Source organism: Oncorhynchus keta, chromosome 8 (genome assembly GCF_023373465.1).
Source record: "Oncorhynchus keta strain PuntledgeMale-10-30-2019 chromosome 8, Oket_V2, whole genome shotgun sequence".
NCBI classification, from domain to species: Eukaryota; Metazoa; Chordata; class Actinopteri; order Salmoniformes; family Salmonidae; genus Oncorhynchus; species Oncorhynchus keta.
In genome coordinates this window covers 41,974,443-41,991,681 of record NC_068428.1, presented here as the reverse complement: position 1 = coordinate 41,991,681, position 17,239 = coordinate 41,974,443, and the positions used below count along the sequence as shown (strand labels likewise).

General features: G+C 43.0%; 1 protein-coding gene across 5 annotated transcripts in view; it reads left to right on the top strand.

Annotated features, from left to right (window-relative positions):
* The window catches only part of LOC118378384 (zinc finger protein DPF3-like), a 60,268-nt gene that overhangs the window by 19,670 nt on the left and 23,359 nt on the right, over nucleotides 1-17,239 (top strand). For 3 of the 5 annotated variants that reach the window (XM_052524261.1, XM_052524260.1, XM_052524262.1), the window contains one exon: nucleotides 7,902-8,062. In XM_052524261.1, the coding sequence (XP_052380221.1) occupies nucleotides 7,902-8,062 (161 nt within the window). Of the gene's footprint in view, nucleotides 1-7,614; nucleotides 7,757-7,901; nucleotides 8,063-17,239 lie in introns of those variants that run through there. The other 2 variants (XM_052524264.1, XM_052524263.1) reach the window with 2 other exon arrangements.

The window sequence follows — 17,239 nt, the reverse complement described above, 5'->3', positions numbered from 1 at the left end:
TTACTGTCCGTAGAAACATGTCAAACGATGTATGGAATCAATCTTTAGGATGTTTTTAACATAAAAATTAATTAATTTTCCAACTGGCGAATTCCTATGTCTGTAGAGAAGCAATGGAACATGAGCTAACTCTCCCGTGACCGCGCCTCAGAGCCTGTGGCACTCTGTCAGACCTCTGGCTCAAACAGCCCTTATTCGCTCCCACTTCACAGTAGAATCTTCAAACAAAGTTCTAAAGACAGTTGACATCTAGTGGAAGCCTTAGGAAGTGCAACATAACCAATATCCCACTGTGTATTCAATAGGGGCTGGGTTGAAAATCGACCAACCTCAGATTTCCCACTTCCTGTTTGGATTTTTTTCTCAGGTTTTTGCCTGCCTTATAAGTTCTGTTATACTCACAGATATCATTTAAACAGTTTTAGAAACTTCAGAGTGTTTTCTATCCAACACTAATAATAATATGCATATATTAGCAACTGGAACTGAGCAGCTGGCCGTTTACTCGAGGCACCTCTGGGCACCTTTCATCCAAGCTACTCAATACGGCCCCTGCAGACATTTAAAATAAAATGTTTTTATATATTTTGTTATTTTATTTGTATGTTTAGCTCACATAATATAATAATAATATATGCCATTTAGCAGACGCTTTTATCCAAAGCGACTTACAGTCATGTGTGCATACATTCTACGTATGGGTGGTCCTGGGAATCGAACCCACTACCCTGGCGTTACAAGCGCCATGCTCTACCAACTGAGCTACAGAAGGACCACATAATATATTTTAAATGTATTCATTAATGTGTCTGTAATATAATAAACATGACAGAAACAAATGTAGACGTTAACAAATGGTGGGTGAGTTCCAAGATGGAGGCGCGACAGCTTCTAAACAGAGCCCCCTGACAGTCATCTAGTCTATATATAAATCATTGGTGTTTGAGCCTTTGGTTGCTACTTAAAGTGCATTTGACTCGTTTGACAATACTGACAAAGTTTCCACTACCAGACACACAACAAAAATTTACATATTCCATCAGTAACCAGGGGACTCTGTCTGGACTATTCCATTAGTAACCAGGAGACTCTGTCTGGACTATTCCATTAGCAACCAGGGGACTCTGTCTGGACTATTCCATCAGTAACCAGGGGACTCTGTCTGGACTATTCCATTAGTAACCAGGGGACTCTGTCTGGACTATTCCATTAGTAACCAGGGGACTCTGTCTGGACTATTCCATTAGTAACCAGGGGACTCTGTCTGGACTATTCCATCAGTAACCAGGGGACTCTGTCTGGACTATTCATTCCATCAGTAACCAGGGGACTCTGTCTATTCCATCAGTAACTATTCATTCCATCAGTAACCAGGGGACTCTGTCTGGACTATTCATTCCATCAGGGGACTCTGTAACATCAGTAACCAGGGGACTCTGTCTGGACTATTCATTCCATCAGTAACCAGGGGACTCTGTCTGGACTATTCCATCAGTAACCAGGGGACTCTGTCTGGACTATTCCATCAGTAACCAGGGGACTCTGTCTGGACTATTCATTCCATCAGTAACCAGGGGACTCTGTCTGGACTATTCCATCAGTAACCAGGGGACTCTGTCTGGACTATTCATTCCATCAGTAACCAGGGGACTCTGTCTGGACTATTCATTCCATCAGTAACCAGGGGACTCTGTCTGGACTATTCATTCCATCAGTAACCAGGGGACTCTGTCTGGACTCATTCCATCAGTAACCAGGGGACTCTGTCTGGACTATTCCATCAGTAACCAGGGGACTCTGTCTGGACTATTCCATCAGTAACCAGGGGACTCTGTCTGGACTATTCCATCAGTAACCAGGGGACTCTGTCTGGACTATTCCATTAGTAACCAGGGGACTCTGTCTGGACTATTCATTCCATCAGTAACCAGGGGACTCTGTCTGGACTATTCATTCCATCAGTAACCAGGGGACTCTGGACTCCTGTCTGGACTATTCATTCCATCAGTAACCAGGGGACTCTGTCTGGACTATTCATTCCATCAGTAACCAGGGGACTCTGTCTGGACTATTCATTCCATCAGTAACCAGGGGACTCTGTCTGGACTATTCATTCCATCAGTAACCAGGGGACTCTGTCTGGACTATTCCATCAGTAACCAGGGGACTCTGTCTGGACTATTCCATCAGTAACCAGGGGACTCTGTCTGGACTATTCCATCAGTAACCAGGGGACTCTGTCTGGACTATTCCATCAGTAACCAGGGGACTCTGTCTGGACTATTCATTCCATCAGTAACCAGGGACGTCTGGACTATTCATTCCATCAGTAACCAGGGGACTCTGTCTGGACTATTCATTCATCTAACCAGGGTCTGGACTATTCATTCCATCAGTAACCAGGGGACTCTGTCTGGACTATTCATTCCATCAGTAACCAGGGGACTCTGTCTGGACTATTCATTCCATCAGTAACCAGGGGACTCTGTCTGGACTATTATTCCATCAGTAACCAGGGGACTCTGTCTGGACTATTCATTCCATCAGTAACCAGGGGACTCTGTCTGGACTATTTCATTCCATCAGTAACCAGGGGACTCTGTCTGGACTATTCATTCCATCAGTATTCCATCAGTAACCAGGGGACTCTGTCTGGACTATTCCATCAGTAACCAGGGGACTCTGTCTGGACTATTCCATCAGTAACCAGGGGACTCTGTCTGGACTATTCATTCCATCAGTAACCAGGGGACTCTGTCTGGACTATTCATTCCATCAGTAACCAGGGGACTCTGTCTGGACTATTCATTCCATCAGTAACCAGGGGACTCTGTCTGGACTATTCATTCCATCAGTAACCAGGGGACTCTGTCTGGACTATTCCATCAGTAACCAGGGGACTCTGTCTGGACTATTCCATCAGTAACCAGGGGAACTATTCCATCAGTAACCAGGGACTCTGTCTGGACTATTCATTCCATCAGTAACCAGGGGACTCTGTCTGGACTATTCATTCCATCAGTAACCAGGGGACTCTGTCTGGACTATTCATTCCATCAGTAATCAGGGGACTCTGTCTGGACTATTCATTCCATCAGTAACCAGGGGACTCTGTCTGGACTATTCCATTAGTAACCAGGGGACTCTGTCTGGACTATTCATTCCATCAGTAACCAGGGGACTCTGTCTGGACTTAATCCATCAGTAACCAGGGGACTCTGTCTGGACTATTCCATCAGTAACCAGGGGACTCTGTCTGGACTATTCATTCCATCAGTAACCAGGGGACTCTGTCTGGACTATTCATTCCATCAGTAACCAGGGGACTCTGTCTGGACTATTCATTCCATCAGTAACCAGGGGACTCTGTCTGGACTATTCCATCAGTAACCAGGGGACTCTGTCTGGACTATTCCATTAGTAACCAGGGAACTCTGTCTGGACTATTCATTCCATCAGTAACCAGGGAACTCTGTCTGGACTATTCATTCCATCAGTAACCAGGCGACTCTGTCTGGACTATTCCATCAGTAACCAGGGGACTCTGTCTGGACTATTCCATCAGTAACCAGGGGACTCTGTCTAACCAGGGGGACTATTCCATCAGTAACCAGGGGACTCTGTCTGGACTATTCCATCATAACCAGGGGAGACTAACCAGGGGACTCTGTCTGGACTATTCCATCAGTAACCAGGGGACTCTGTCTGGACTATTCATTCCATCAGTAACCAGGGGACTCTGTCTGGACTATTCCATCAGTAACCAGGGGACTCTGTCTGGACTATTCCATCAGTAACCAGGGGACTCTGTCTGGACTATTCCATCAGTAACCAAGGGACTCTGTCTGGACTATTCCATCAGTAACCAGGGGACTCTGTCTGGACTATTCCATCAGTAACCAGGGGACTCTGTCTGGACTATTCATTCCATCAGTAACCAGGGGACTCTGTCTGGACTATTCATTCCATCAGTAACCAGGGGACTCTGTCTGGACTATTCCATTAGTAACCAGGGGACTCCGTCTGGACTATTCCATTAGTAACCAGGTGACTCTGTCTGTACTATTCCATCAGTAACCAGGGGACTCTGTCTGGACTATTCCATCAGTAACCAGGGGACTCTGTCTGGACTATTCATTCCATCAGTAACCAGGGGACTCTGTCTGGACTATTCAATCAGTAGCCAGGGGACTCTGTCTGGACTATTCCATCAGTAACCAGGGGACTCTGTCTGGACTATTCCATCAGTAACCAGGGGACTCTGTCTGGACTATTCATTCCATCAGTAACCAGGGGACTCTGTCTGGACTATTCCATCAGTAACCAGGGGACTGTCTGGACTATTCCATCAGTAACCAGGGGACTCTGTCTGGACTATTCATTCCATCAGTAACCAGGGGACTCTGTCTGGACTATTCCATCAGTAACCAGGGGACTCTGTCTGGACTATTCCATCAGTAACCAGGGGACTCTGTCTGGACTATTCCATCAGTAACCAGGGGACTCAATTCCCCATCTCATGTTAATCCCTGTTATTTGGTTGTATTAATATATGTTAATGCATTGTATTACTAATTAGGCCTTCGGTCATGTACCGTTCTCATTCTCCGCGTGGAAACGTTGTTTGCAGTGTTCACAACTTGCTACTACACTGTGAGAAACAAGTTTTGGTTTATTTCCTAAACCTTAAATTATGAGTTTTGTTTAAAAAAATCATGTTCTTTTGCTTGGAGTGTTCCATGTGAGCAATGAGCATCGGTCTGCTTTCACTGTCTTGTTAATGTTAAGGGAATTCGAGCACCTGAGCACACAGAAGTAGCATTCCTTGCCTGCTGCGTGCAACTCTCGGAAAATGCCCATTTGGGGATGTCTGATTTCTGATTGTCTTAACTCACCACGTCCGCCACTATTAAACTGAGCTTCTCAGTAATGATTTCTTCGCCTCAAACAGTAAGTCAACCAAGTCTGTTTTTTTGTTTTATTTTTAACATCCATTGTTAATGATAACCTAATAGTTCCTCACAGTAGGCCTATTTGAAAAATCTTTCCGACAATCTCCCCCCTCGATAATCACCAAGCAAAAATATAATCATCTGAAGATCCCATTGTAAAAGTCGTAAAATAACTTTCTCTTGCACAAAAGAACAGCTGTCTGTCCCGAGCTCACTCGGGTGGAAACTCAAGAATAGTTAGTATAGTTAGAATAGTTAGTTAATAGTAGTTAGTTAATTGTGGTCCTTCTGTAGCTCAGTTGGTAGAGCATGGCGCTTGTAACGCCCACGCCAGGGTAGTGGGTTCGATTCCCGGGACCACCCATACGTAGAATGTATGCACACATAACTGTAAGTCGCTTTGGATAAAAGCGTCTGCTAAATGGCATATATTATTATATATTATTATATTAATAGTTAGTTAATAGAATAGTTATAATAGGCAACAACATCGTCTATGGGCACAAACCTGGACCAGACAGGACTGGTGTAAAAAGTGCTCTTTTTTGACGAGTCGCGGTTTTGTCTCACCAGGGGTGATGGTTGGATTCGCGTTTATTGTCGAAGGAATGAGTGTTACAAGGAGGCCTGTACTCTGGAGCGGGATCGTTTTGGAGGTGGAGGGTCTGACATGGTCTGGGGCGGTGTGTCACACCATCATCGGACTGAGCTTGTTGTCAGGCAACATGTTGCAGGCAATCTCAACACTGTGGGTTACAGGGAATACATCCTCCTCCCTCATGTGGTACCCTTCCTGCAGGCTCATCCTGACATGACCCTCCAGCATGACAATGCCACCAGCCATACTGCTCGTTCTGTGCGTGATTTCCTGCAAGATAGGAATGTCAGTGTTCTGCCATGGCCAGCGAAGAGCCCAGATCTCAATCCCATTGAGCACGTCTGGGACCTGTTGGATTGGAGGGTGAGGGCTAGGGCCATTCCCCCCAGAAATGTCTGAGAACTTGCAAGTGCCTTGGTGGAAGAGTGGGGTAAGATCTCACAGCAAGAACTGGCAAATCTGGTGCAGTTTATGAGGAGGAGATGCACTGCAGTACTTAACTTCTTATGTGCAGGTGGGACGCCAACATCCGGTGAAATTGCAGAGCTCGAAATTCAAAAATACCAAATTCAAATATTTAACATTGTTGAAAATATATGTGTTATACATCAAAATAAAGCTTAACTTCTTGTTAATCCAGCCGCTCTGTCAGATTTGAAAAAGGCTTTACGGCGAAAGCAAAACATGCGATTATCTGAGGACAGCGCCCCGCATACAAACACATTTCAACCAGGCAGGTGCGCCACAAAAGTCAGAAATATAATTCATGCTTTACCTTTGAAGATCTTCTTCTGTTGGCACTCCAAAAGGTCCCAGCTACATCACAAATGGTCCTTTTGTTCGATAATGTCCTTCTTTATTTCCCAAAAATGTCAATTTATTTGGCGCGTTTGATTCAGAAATACACCAGTTTCAACTCGCCCAACATGACTACAAAGTATCGAATAAGTTACCTGTAAACTTGGTTCAAACATTTCAACCAACGTTCCTAATCCAACCTCAGGTATCCTAAAACGTAAATAATCTGTAAAATTTAGATGGAATAAACTGTTTCCAATACCGGATAAAAACAATGTGAAGCACGCTCCAGTATACTTGCATCAAAACAGTAGAGTCCACCTGGAGTGACACTTACAATGAATAGCATTACTTCTTCATTTCTCATAAGAAAAACATCGAACAATTTCTAAAGACTGTTGACATCTAGTGGAAGCCATAGGAACTGCAGCCAGGTTCCTAATAATAAGGGTATCACATATAAACCCAATGGAAAATCCTATGACCTCCATTCTTTTTTTCCCTGGATGGTTTGTCCTCGGGGTTTCGCCTGCCATAACAGTTATGTTATACTCATAGACATTATTTTAACAGTTTTAAAAACTTTAGAGTGTTTTCTATCCAAATCTACCAATATGCATATCCTAGCTTCTGGGCCTGAATAACAGGCAGTTTACTTTAATTTTCATCCGAAGGTGAATATACTACCCAAGAGAGGTTAATGCAGCTGGTGGCCACACCAGATACTGAATGTTAGTTTGTTCAGGGACACATTATTCCACTTCTGTAAGTCATATGTCTGTGGAACTTGTTCAGTTTATGTCTCAGTTGTTGAATCTTGTTATGTTCATACAAATATTGACACATGTTAAGTTTGCTGAAAATAAACACAGTTGACAGTGAGAGGATGTTTCTTTTTTTGCTGAGTTTATTTGCACAGTAAAATCTTCCCACAGTGTGTTTCTCCGACTTTCAATCGGTTAGATGGTTTGCTGTAGGTTGTAGAAATACATTAGGATAGAGGAATACATTAGGATAATGGAGTTGATTGGTTTCCTGTTTTTCAATTGGTTAGAATGGTTTTCTATGGGTTGGTGAACTACGTTAGGATAATGGAGTGTGTTTGTAATGCATAGTCACCAAGCCACAGTGGTGCTGTGACTTTCCCAAAGCTGCCTACGACACGCATTTGATTTATTCTGGCCAGCTGGACCAGGCCTGCTGATGCGTACAGAGTAACTCAGCACGTCTCCATGCTAATAAACAACCCTAACAATGTTGTTATTCAGAGGACATGTCTTGGTAGCAGGATGGCTCAACAGCAGCTGTGTGCTCTGACTGAGACGGAGGGAATATGTTTAGCTAAGATAGCTCTAGCATGCTAAATGAACCTGAGTGAGTGAGCTGAAGACAAGTAGCATCCCAATATGTAAGATAGATTAAGAGGTCTGGACATTTGGCAGCAGGTTTAAGGCCCATTCCAGCTGCTTCCTCAGTCACTTTAGCCTACTAAGCTAACCTTAACCTAACCAAGTTAACTAAAACTGTTTCTGTTCTCTTGTGTCTGTCTGTAGGCTAGGTGACCAGTTCTACCGGGAGGCCATAGAACACTGTCGCAGCTACAACGCCCGTCTGTGTGCCGAGCGGAGCGTCCGTATGCCCTTCCTGGACAACCAAACTGGCGTGGCCCAGAACAACTGCTACATCTGGATGGAACAGCGCCACCGCGGGCCAGGTGGGTGAACTGCAGGCTGGGGAAGAGAAATGGCACGCGCACACACACACACGGGCGACACTTGATCGCCCTTCAAAACAAAGTTTATTTGCAAGCCGAATACAACAGGTTTAGACCTTACAGTGAAATGCTGACTTACAGGCTCCAATAGTACAAAAAAGGTAAATAAATAAAAGCAACAGTAAAAAGACAGGCTATAAAAGTAGAGAGGCTATAAAAGTAGAGAGGCTATATACAGTAGAGAGGCTATATACAGTAGAGAGGCTATATACAGTAGAGAGGCTATATACAGTAGAGAGACTATACAGTAGAGAGGCTATATACAGTAGCGAAGCTATATACAGTAGAGGGGCTATATACAGTAGAGAGGCTATATACAGTAGAGAGGCTATATACAGTAGAGAGGCTATATACAGTAGAGAGGCTATGTACAGTAGAGGCTATATACAGTAGAGAGGCTATATACAGTAGCGAAGCTATATACAGTAGAGAGGCTATATACAGTAGAGAGGCTATATACAGTAGAGAGGCTATATACAGTAGAGGCTATATACAGTAGAGAGGCTATATACAGTAGAGGCTATATACAGTAGAGAGGCTATATACAGTAGAGAGGCTATATACAGTAGCGAGGCTATGTACAGTAGCCAAGCTATGTACAGTAGAGAGGCTATGTACAGTAGCGAGGCTATATACAGTAGCGAAGCTATATACAGTAGAGAGGCTATATACAGTAGCGAGGCTATATACAGTAGAGAGGCTATATACAGTAGAGAGGCTATATACAGTAGAGGCTATGTACAGTAGCGAAGCTATGTACAGTAGAGAGGCTATGTACAGTAGAGAGGCTATATACATTAGCGAGGCTATATACAGTAGCGATGCTATATACAGTAACAAGGCTATAAAAGTAGAGAGGCTATATACAGTAGAGAGGCTATATACAGTAGAGAGGCTATATACAGTAGAGAGGCTATATACAGTAGAGAGGCTATGTACAGTAGAGAGGCTATGTACAGTAGAGAGGCTATATACAGTAGCGAAGCTATATACAGTAGAGAGGCTATATACAGTAGAGAGGCTATATACAGTAGAGAGGCTATATACAGTAGCGAAGCTATATACACTAGAGAGGCTATATACAGTAGAGGCTATATACAGTAGAGAGGCTATATACATTAGAGAGGCTATATACATTAGAGAGGCTATATACAGTAGAGAGACTATATACAGTAGAGAGGCTATATACAGTAGAGAGGCTATATACAGTAGCGAAGCTATATACAGTAGAGGCTATATACAGTAGAGCGGCTATATACAGTAGAGAGGCTATATACAGTAGAGAGGCTATATACAGTAGCGAGGCTATATACAGTAGCAAAGCTATATACAGTAGAGAGGCTATGTACAGTAGAGAGGCTATATACAGTAGCGAGGCTATATACAGTAGCGAAGCTATATACAGTAACGAGGCTATAAAAGTAGCGAGGCTATATACAGTAGAGAGGCTATATACAGAAGAGAGGCTATATACAGTAGAGAGGCTATATACAGTAGAGAGGCTAGAGGCTATATAAAGTAGAGAGGCTATATACAGTAGAGAGGCTATGTACAGTAGAGAGGCTATATACAGTAGCGAGGCTATATACAGTAGCGAAGCTATATACAGTAACGAGGCTATAAAAGTAGCGAGGCTATATACAGTAGAGAGGCTATATACAGAAGAGAGGCTATATACAGTAGAGAGGCTATATACAGTAGAGAGGCTATATACAGTAGAGAGGCTATGTACAGTAGAGAGGCTATATACAGTAGAGAGGCTATATACAGTAGCGAAGCTATATACAGTAACGAGGCTATAAAAGTAGCGAGGCTATATACAGTATAGAGGCTATATACAGTAGAGAGGCTATATACAGTAGAGAGGCTATATACAGTAGCGAGGCTATAAAAGTAGCGAGTCTATATACAGTAGCGAGTCTATATACAGTAGTGAGGCTATAAAAGTAGCGAGGCTACATACAGACACCGGTTAGTCAGGCTGATTGAGGTAGTATGTACATGTAGATATAGTTAAAGTGACGTAAAAGAGGGGGTGGTGGGACACAATGCAGATAGCCAGGGAAGCCAATGTGCGGGAGCACTGGTTGCTCAGCCCAATTGAGGTAGTGTGTACATGAATGTATAGTTAAAGTGACTATGCATATATGATAAACAGAGAGTAGCAGCAGTGTAAAAGGAGGGGTTGGGGTTTGGCACACAATGCAAATTGTCCGGGAAGCCATTTGATTACCGGTTCAGGAGTCTTATGGCTTGGGTTTAAAAACTGTTGAGAAGCCTTTTTGTCCTAGACATGGCACTCCGGTACCGCTTGCCATGTGGTGGTAGAGAGAACAGTCTATGGCTGGGGTCTTTGACAATTTTTAGGGCCTTCCTCTGACACCGCCTGGTGTAGAGGTCCTGGATGGCAGGCAGCTTAGCCCCAGTGATGTACTGGGCCGTACGCACTACCCTCTGTAGTGCCTTGCGGTCAGAGGCCGAGGAATTGCTGTACCAGGCAATGATGCAACCGGGTCAGGATGCTCTCGATGTTGCAGCTGTAGAACCTTTTGAGGATCTCAGGATCCATGCCAAATATTTTTAGTTTCCTGAGGGGGAATAGGCTTTGTCGTGCAGTCTTCATGACTGTCTTGGTGTGTTTGGACCATTCTAATTTGTTGTTGATGTGGACTCCAAGGAACTTGAAGCTCTCAACCTGCTCCACAACAGCCCCGTCGATGAGAATGGGGGTGTGCTCGGTCCTCCTTTTCCTGTAGTCCACAATCATCTCCTTAGTCTTGGTTACGTTGAGGGATAGGTTGTTGTCCTGGCACCACCCGGCCAGGTCTCTGACCTCCTCCCTATAGGCTGTCTCGTCATTGTCAGTGATCAGACCTACCACTGTTGTGTCGTCTGCAAACTTAATGGTGGTGTTGGAGTTGTGCCTGGCCATGCAGGCGTGGGTGAACAGGGAGTACAGGAGGGGACTGAGCACGCACCCCTGGGCAGCTCCAGTGTTGAGGATCAGCGTGGCAGATGTGTTGCTACCTACCCTCACCACCTGGGGGTGGCCTGTCAGGAAGTCCAGGATCCAGTTGCAGAGGGAGGTGTTTAGTCCCAGGATCCTTAGCTTAGTGATGAGCTTTGAGGGTACTATGGTGTTGAACGCTGAGCTGTAGTCAATGAACAGCATTCTCACATAAGTGTTCCTTTTGTCCAGGTGGGAAAGGGCAGTGTGGAGTGCAATAGAGATTGCATCATCTGTGGATCTGTTTGTGTGGTATGCAAATTGGAGTGGGTCTAAGGTTTCTGGGATAATGGTCTTGATGTGAGCCATTACCAACCTTTCAAAGCACTTCATGGCTATGGACGTGAGTGCTACGGGTCTGTAGTCATTTAGGTAGGTTACCTTTGTGTTCTTGAGCACAGGGACTATGGTGGTCTGCTTGAAACATGTTGGTATTACAGACTCAATCAGGGACAGGTTGAAAATGTCAGTGAAGACACCTGCCAGTTGGTCAGCACATGCCCGGAGCACACGTCCTGGTAATCCGTCTGGCCCCGTATGTTGACCTGTTTAAAGGTCTTACTCACATCTGCTACGGAGAACGTGATCACACAGTCGTCCGGAACAGCTGGTGCTCTCATGCATGCCTCAGTGTTGCTTGCCTCGAAGCGAGTTTAGAAGTGATTTATCTCATCTGGTAGGCTCGTGTCACTGGGCAGCTCGCGGCTGTGCTTCCCTTTGTAGCCTGTAATAGTTTGCAACCCCTGCCACATCCGACGGGCATCGGAGCCAGTATAGTACGATTCAATCTTAGCCCTGTATTGACGCTTTCAGTGTCTGTAGATACATTTCTGGTCTTAATAAACAAAACAGTTTTTTATGGTTTTAAAACCAGAAGACTGTTCTAGAATATAGACCTGGGCGATATGGACAAAAATCCATATGAATCCATATGAATCCATATTAATCCATATTAATCCATATTATTCCATATTAATCCATATTAATCCATATGATTCCATATTATTCCATATTAATCCATATTAATCCATATTATTCCATATTATTCCATATTATTCCATATGAATCCATATTATTCCATATTAATCCATATTATTCCATATTAATCCATATTAATCCATATTATTCCATATTATTCCATATTAATCCATATTATTCCATATTAATCCATATTATTCCATATTAATCCATATTATTCCATATTTTTTTTAATTTAAAAATCATTTTTTTACCATTTATTTAACCATAGGCAAGTCCATTAAGAACATATTCTTATTTTAATCCATGGGAACATATTAACCACCTGTTCAGGGGCAGAACGACAGATTTGTACCTTGTCAGCCGGGGTTTGAATCCAACCTTCCGGTTACTAGTCCAACACTTAACCACTAGGCTACGCATGCCGCCCCATATTAATCCATATTATTCCATATGAATCCATATTATTCCATATTCCATATTAATCCATATTATCCATATTATTCCATATTAATCCATATTATTCCATATTATTCCATATTAATCCATATTAATCCATATGATTCCATATAATCCATATTATTCCATATTAATCCATATTAATCCATATTAATCCATATGAATCCATATTAATCCATATTAATCCATATTATTCCATATTAATCCATATTATTCCATATTAATCCATATTATTCCATATTATTCCATATTAATCCATATTATTCCATATTAATCCATATTATTCCATATTAATCCATATTAATCCATATTATTCCATATTATTCCATATTATTCCATATTAATCCATATTAATCCATATTATTCCATATTAATCCATATTATTCCATATTAATCCATATTATTCCATATTATTCCATATTAATCCATATTATTCCATATTAATCCATATTATTCCATATTATTCCATATTAATCCATATTATTCCATATTATTCCATATTAATCCATATTAATCCATATAAATCCATATACATCCATATTAATCCATATTATTCCATATTAATCCATATTATTCCATATTATTCCATATTAATCCATATTAATCCATATAAATCCATATTAATCCATATTATTCCATATTAATCCATATTATTCCATATTATTCCATATTAATCCATATTATTCCATATTAATCCATATTAATCCATATTATTCCATGTTAATCCATATTAGTTGTAACATTAATGTGCATCAGTTTTACATTTCTTATCCTTTAAAACTACTAGTTTGATGGTTGTAGTCATCAATTTGTTCCGTTAACAATCACCCATATAAGTAAACTTCACATTTCTCAAGTGTAGGCTACTTATCGTAACGGTATCAAGTGTAGGCTATTATTCCATATTAAGTGTAGGCTACTTATCATAACGGTATCAAGTTAGGCTACTTATTAATCGGTATCAAGTGTATACATCCATATTATCAAGTTAGGCTATTATTCGGTATCATATGTAGGCTACTTATCATAACGGTATCAAGTGTAGGCTCCATATTAACGGTATCAAGTGTAGGCTACTTATTAACGGTATTAGTGTAGGCTATTATTCCATATCAAGTGTAGGCTACTTATTAACGGTATTAAGTGTAGGCTATTATTCCATAATTATCAAGTGTAGGCTATTATTAACGGTATCAAGTGTAGGCTACTTATCATAATTATCATATGTAGGCTACTTATTAACGGTATCAAGTGTAGGCTACTTATTAACGGTATCAAGTGTAGGCTACTTATCGTAACGGTATCAAGTGTAGGCTACTTATCGTAACGGTATCAAGTGTAGGCTACTTATCGTAACGGTATCCATGTAGGCTACTTATCGTAACGGTATCATGTAGGCTACATTTCTTATCTTTAAACTATCTAGTTTGTGGCTACTTATCAATTTGTATCAAGTGTAGGCTACTTATCGTAACGGTATCAAGTGTAGGCTACTTATCGTAACGGTATCAAGTGTAGGCTACTTATCGTAACGGTATCAAGTGTAGGCTACTTATCGTAACGGTATCAAGTGTAGGCTACTTATCGTAACGGTATCAAGTGTAGGCTACTTATCGTAACGGTATCAAGTGTAGGCTACTTATCGTAACGGTATCAAGTGTAGGCTACTTATCGTAACGGTATCAAGTGTAGGCTACTTATCGTAACGGTATCAAGTGTAGGCTACTTATCGTAACGGTATCAAGTGTAGGCTACTTATCGTAACGGTATCAAGTGTAGGCTACTTATCGTAACGGTATCAAGTGTAGGCTACTTATCGTAACGGTATCACGTGTAGGCTACTTATCGTAACGGTATCAAGTGTAGGCTACTTATCGTAACGGTATCAAGTGTAGGCTACTTATCGTAACGGTATCAAGTGTAGGCTACTTATCGTAACGGTATCAAGTGTAGGCTACTTATCGTAACGGTATCAAGTGTAGGCTACTTATCGTAACGATATCAGCTAAATGCCTGAGATAAGGGGTCAGTGTCAATCATTTTTCAGTTTATCATCCCTGCTCTAGTAGAACATCTCACAAGAGAGAGAGTCAAAGAGAGAGAGAGAGAGCCAGAGAGAGAGAGAGAGAGTCAGAGAGAGAGAGAGAGAGAGAGTCAGAGAGAGAGAGTCAGAGAGAAATAGAGATTCAGAGAGCGAGAGAGAGAGTGTCAGAGAGAGAAATAGAGATTCAGAGAGCGAGAGAGAGAGTGAGTCAGAGAGAGAGAGAGTCAGAGAGATAATCAGAGAAGGAGAGTGAGAGAGGGAGAGAGAGAGGGATAATCAGAGAGAGAATCAGAGAGGGAGAGTGAGAGAGAGAGAGATAATCAGAGAGAGAATCAGAGAGAGAGAGAGAGAGAGAGAGTCAGAATAAATACATATAATTCCAGGGCCAGACTGCTAGATGAAGGGAGAGGCTATTAGCCCAGACTGATAGATGAAGGGAGAGGCTATTAGCCCAGACTGCTAGATGAAGGGAGAGGCTATTAGCCCAGACTGCTAGATGAAGGGAGAGACTATTAGCCCAGACTGATAGATGAAGGGAGAGGCTATTAGCCCAGACTGCTAGATGAAGGGAGAGGCTATTAGCCCAGACTGCTAGATGAAGGGAGAGACTATTAGCCCAGACTGCTAGATGAAGGGAGAGGCTATTAGCCCAGACTGCTAGATGAAGGGAGAGGCTATTAGCCCAGACTGCTAGATGAAGGAGAGACTATTAGCCCAGACTGCTAGATGAAGGGAGAGGCTATTAGCCCAGACTGCTAGATGAAGGAGAGGCTATTAGCCCAGACTGCTAGATGAAGGGAGAGACTATTAGCCCAGACTGCTAGATGAAGGGAGAGACTATTAGCCCAGACTGCTAGATGAAGGGAGAGACTATTAGCCCAGACTGATAGATGAAGGGAGAGACTATTAGCCCAGACTGCTAGATGAAGGGAGAGACTATTAACCCAGACTGATAGATGAAGGGAGAGACTATTAGCCCAGACTGCTAGATGAAGGGAGAGGCTATTAGCCCAGACTGATAGATGAAGGGAGAGACTATTAGCCCAGACTGCTAGATGAAGGGAGAGGCTATTAGCCCAGACTGATAGATGAAGGGAGAGACTATTAGCCCAGACTGATAGATGAAGGGAGAGACTATTAGCCCAGACTGCTAGATGAAGGGAGAGACTATTAGCCCAGACTGATAGATGAAGGGAGAGGCTATTAGCCCAGACTGATAGATGAAGGGAGAGGCTATTAGCCCAGACTGATAGATGAAGGGAGAGACTATTAGCCCAGACTGCTAGATGAAGGGAGAGACTATTAGCCCAGACTGATAGATGAAGGGAGAGGCTATTAGCCCAGACTGATAGATGAAGGGAGAGGCTATTAGCCCAGACTGATAGATGAAGGGAGAGACTATTAGCCCAGACTGATAGATGAAGGGAGAGGCTATTAGCCCAGACTGCTAGATGAAGGGAGAGGCTATTAGCCCAGACTGCTAGATGAAGGGAGAGACTATTAGCCCAGACTGCTAGATGAAGGGAGAGACTATTAGCCCAGACTGCTAGATGAAGGAGAGACTATTAGCCCAGACTGATAGATGAAGGGAGAGGCTATTAGCCAAGACTGCTAGATGAAGGGAGAGACTATTAGCCCAGACTGATAGATGAAGGGAGAGGCTATTAGCCCAGACTGCTAGATGAAGGGAGAGGCTATTAGCCCAGACTGCTAGATGAAGGGAGAGACTATTACCCCAGACTGATAGATGAAGGGAGAGGCTATTAGCCCAGACTGCTAGATGAAGGGAGAGGCTATTAGCCCAGACTGCTAGATGAAGGGAGAGGCTATTAGCCCAGACTGCTAGATGAAAGGAGAGCTATTAGCCCAGACTGCTAGATGAAGGGAGAGGCTATTAGCCCAGACTGCTAGATGAAAGGAGAGACTATTAGCCGAGACTGATAGATGAAGGGAGAGACTATTAGCCCAGACTGCTAGATGAAGGGAGAGGCTATTAGCCCAGACTGCTAGATGAAGGGAGAGGCTATTAGCCCAGACTGCTAGATGAAGGGAGAGGCTATTAGCCCAGACTGCTAGATGAAGGGAGAGACTATTAGCCCAGACTGATAGATGAAGGGAGAGGCTATTAGCCCAGACTGCTAGATGAAGGGAGAGACTATTAGCCCAGACTGCTAGATGAAGGGAGAGGCTATTAGCCCAGACTGCTAGATGAAGGGAGAGACTATTAACCCAGACTGCTAGATGAAGGGAGAGGCTATTAGCCCAGACTGCTAGATGAAGGGAGAGACTATTAGCCCAGACTGCTAGATGAAGGGAGAGACTATTAGCCCAGACTGCTAGATGAAGGGAGAGGCTATTAGCCCAGACTGCTAGATGAAGGGAGAGACTATTAGCCCAGACTGCTAGATGAAGGGAGAGACTATTAGCCCAGACTGCTAGATGAAGGGAGAGGCTATTAGCCCAGACTGCTAGATGAAGGGAGAGACTATTAGCCCAGACTGCTAGATGAAGGGAGAGGCTATTAGCCCAGACTGCTAGATGAAGGGAGAGACTATTAGCACAGACTGCTAGATGAAGGGAGAGACTATTAGCCCAGACTGCTAGATGAAGGGAGAGACTATTAGCCCAG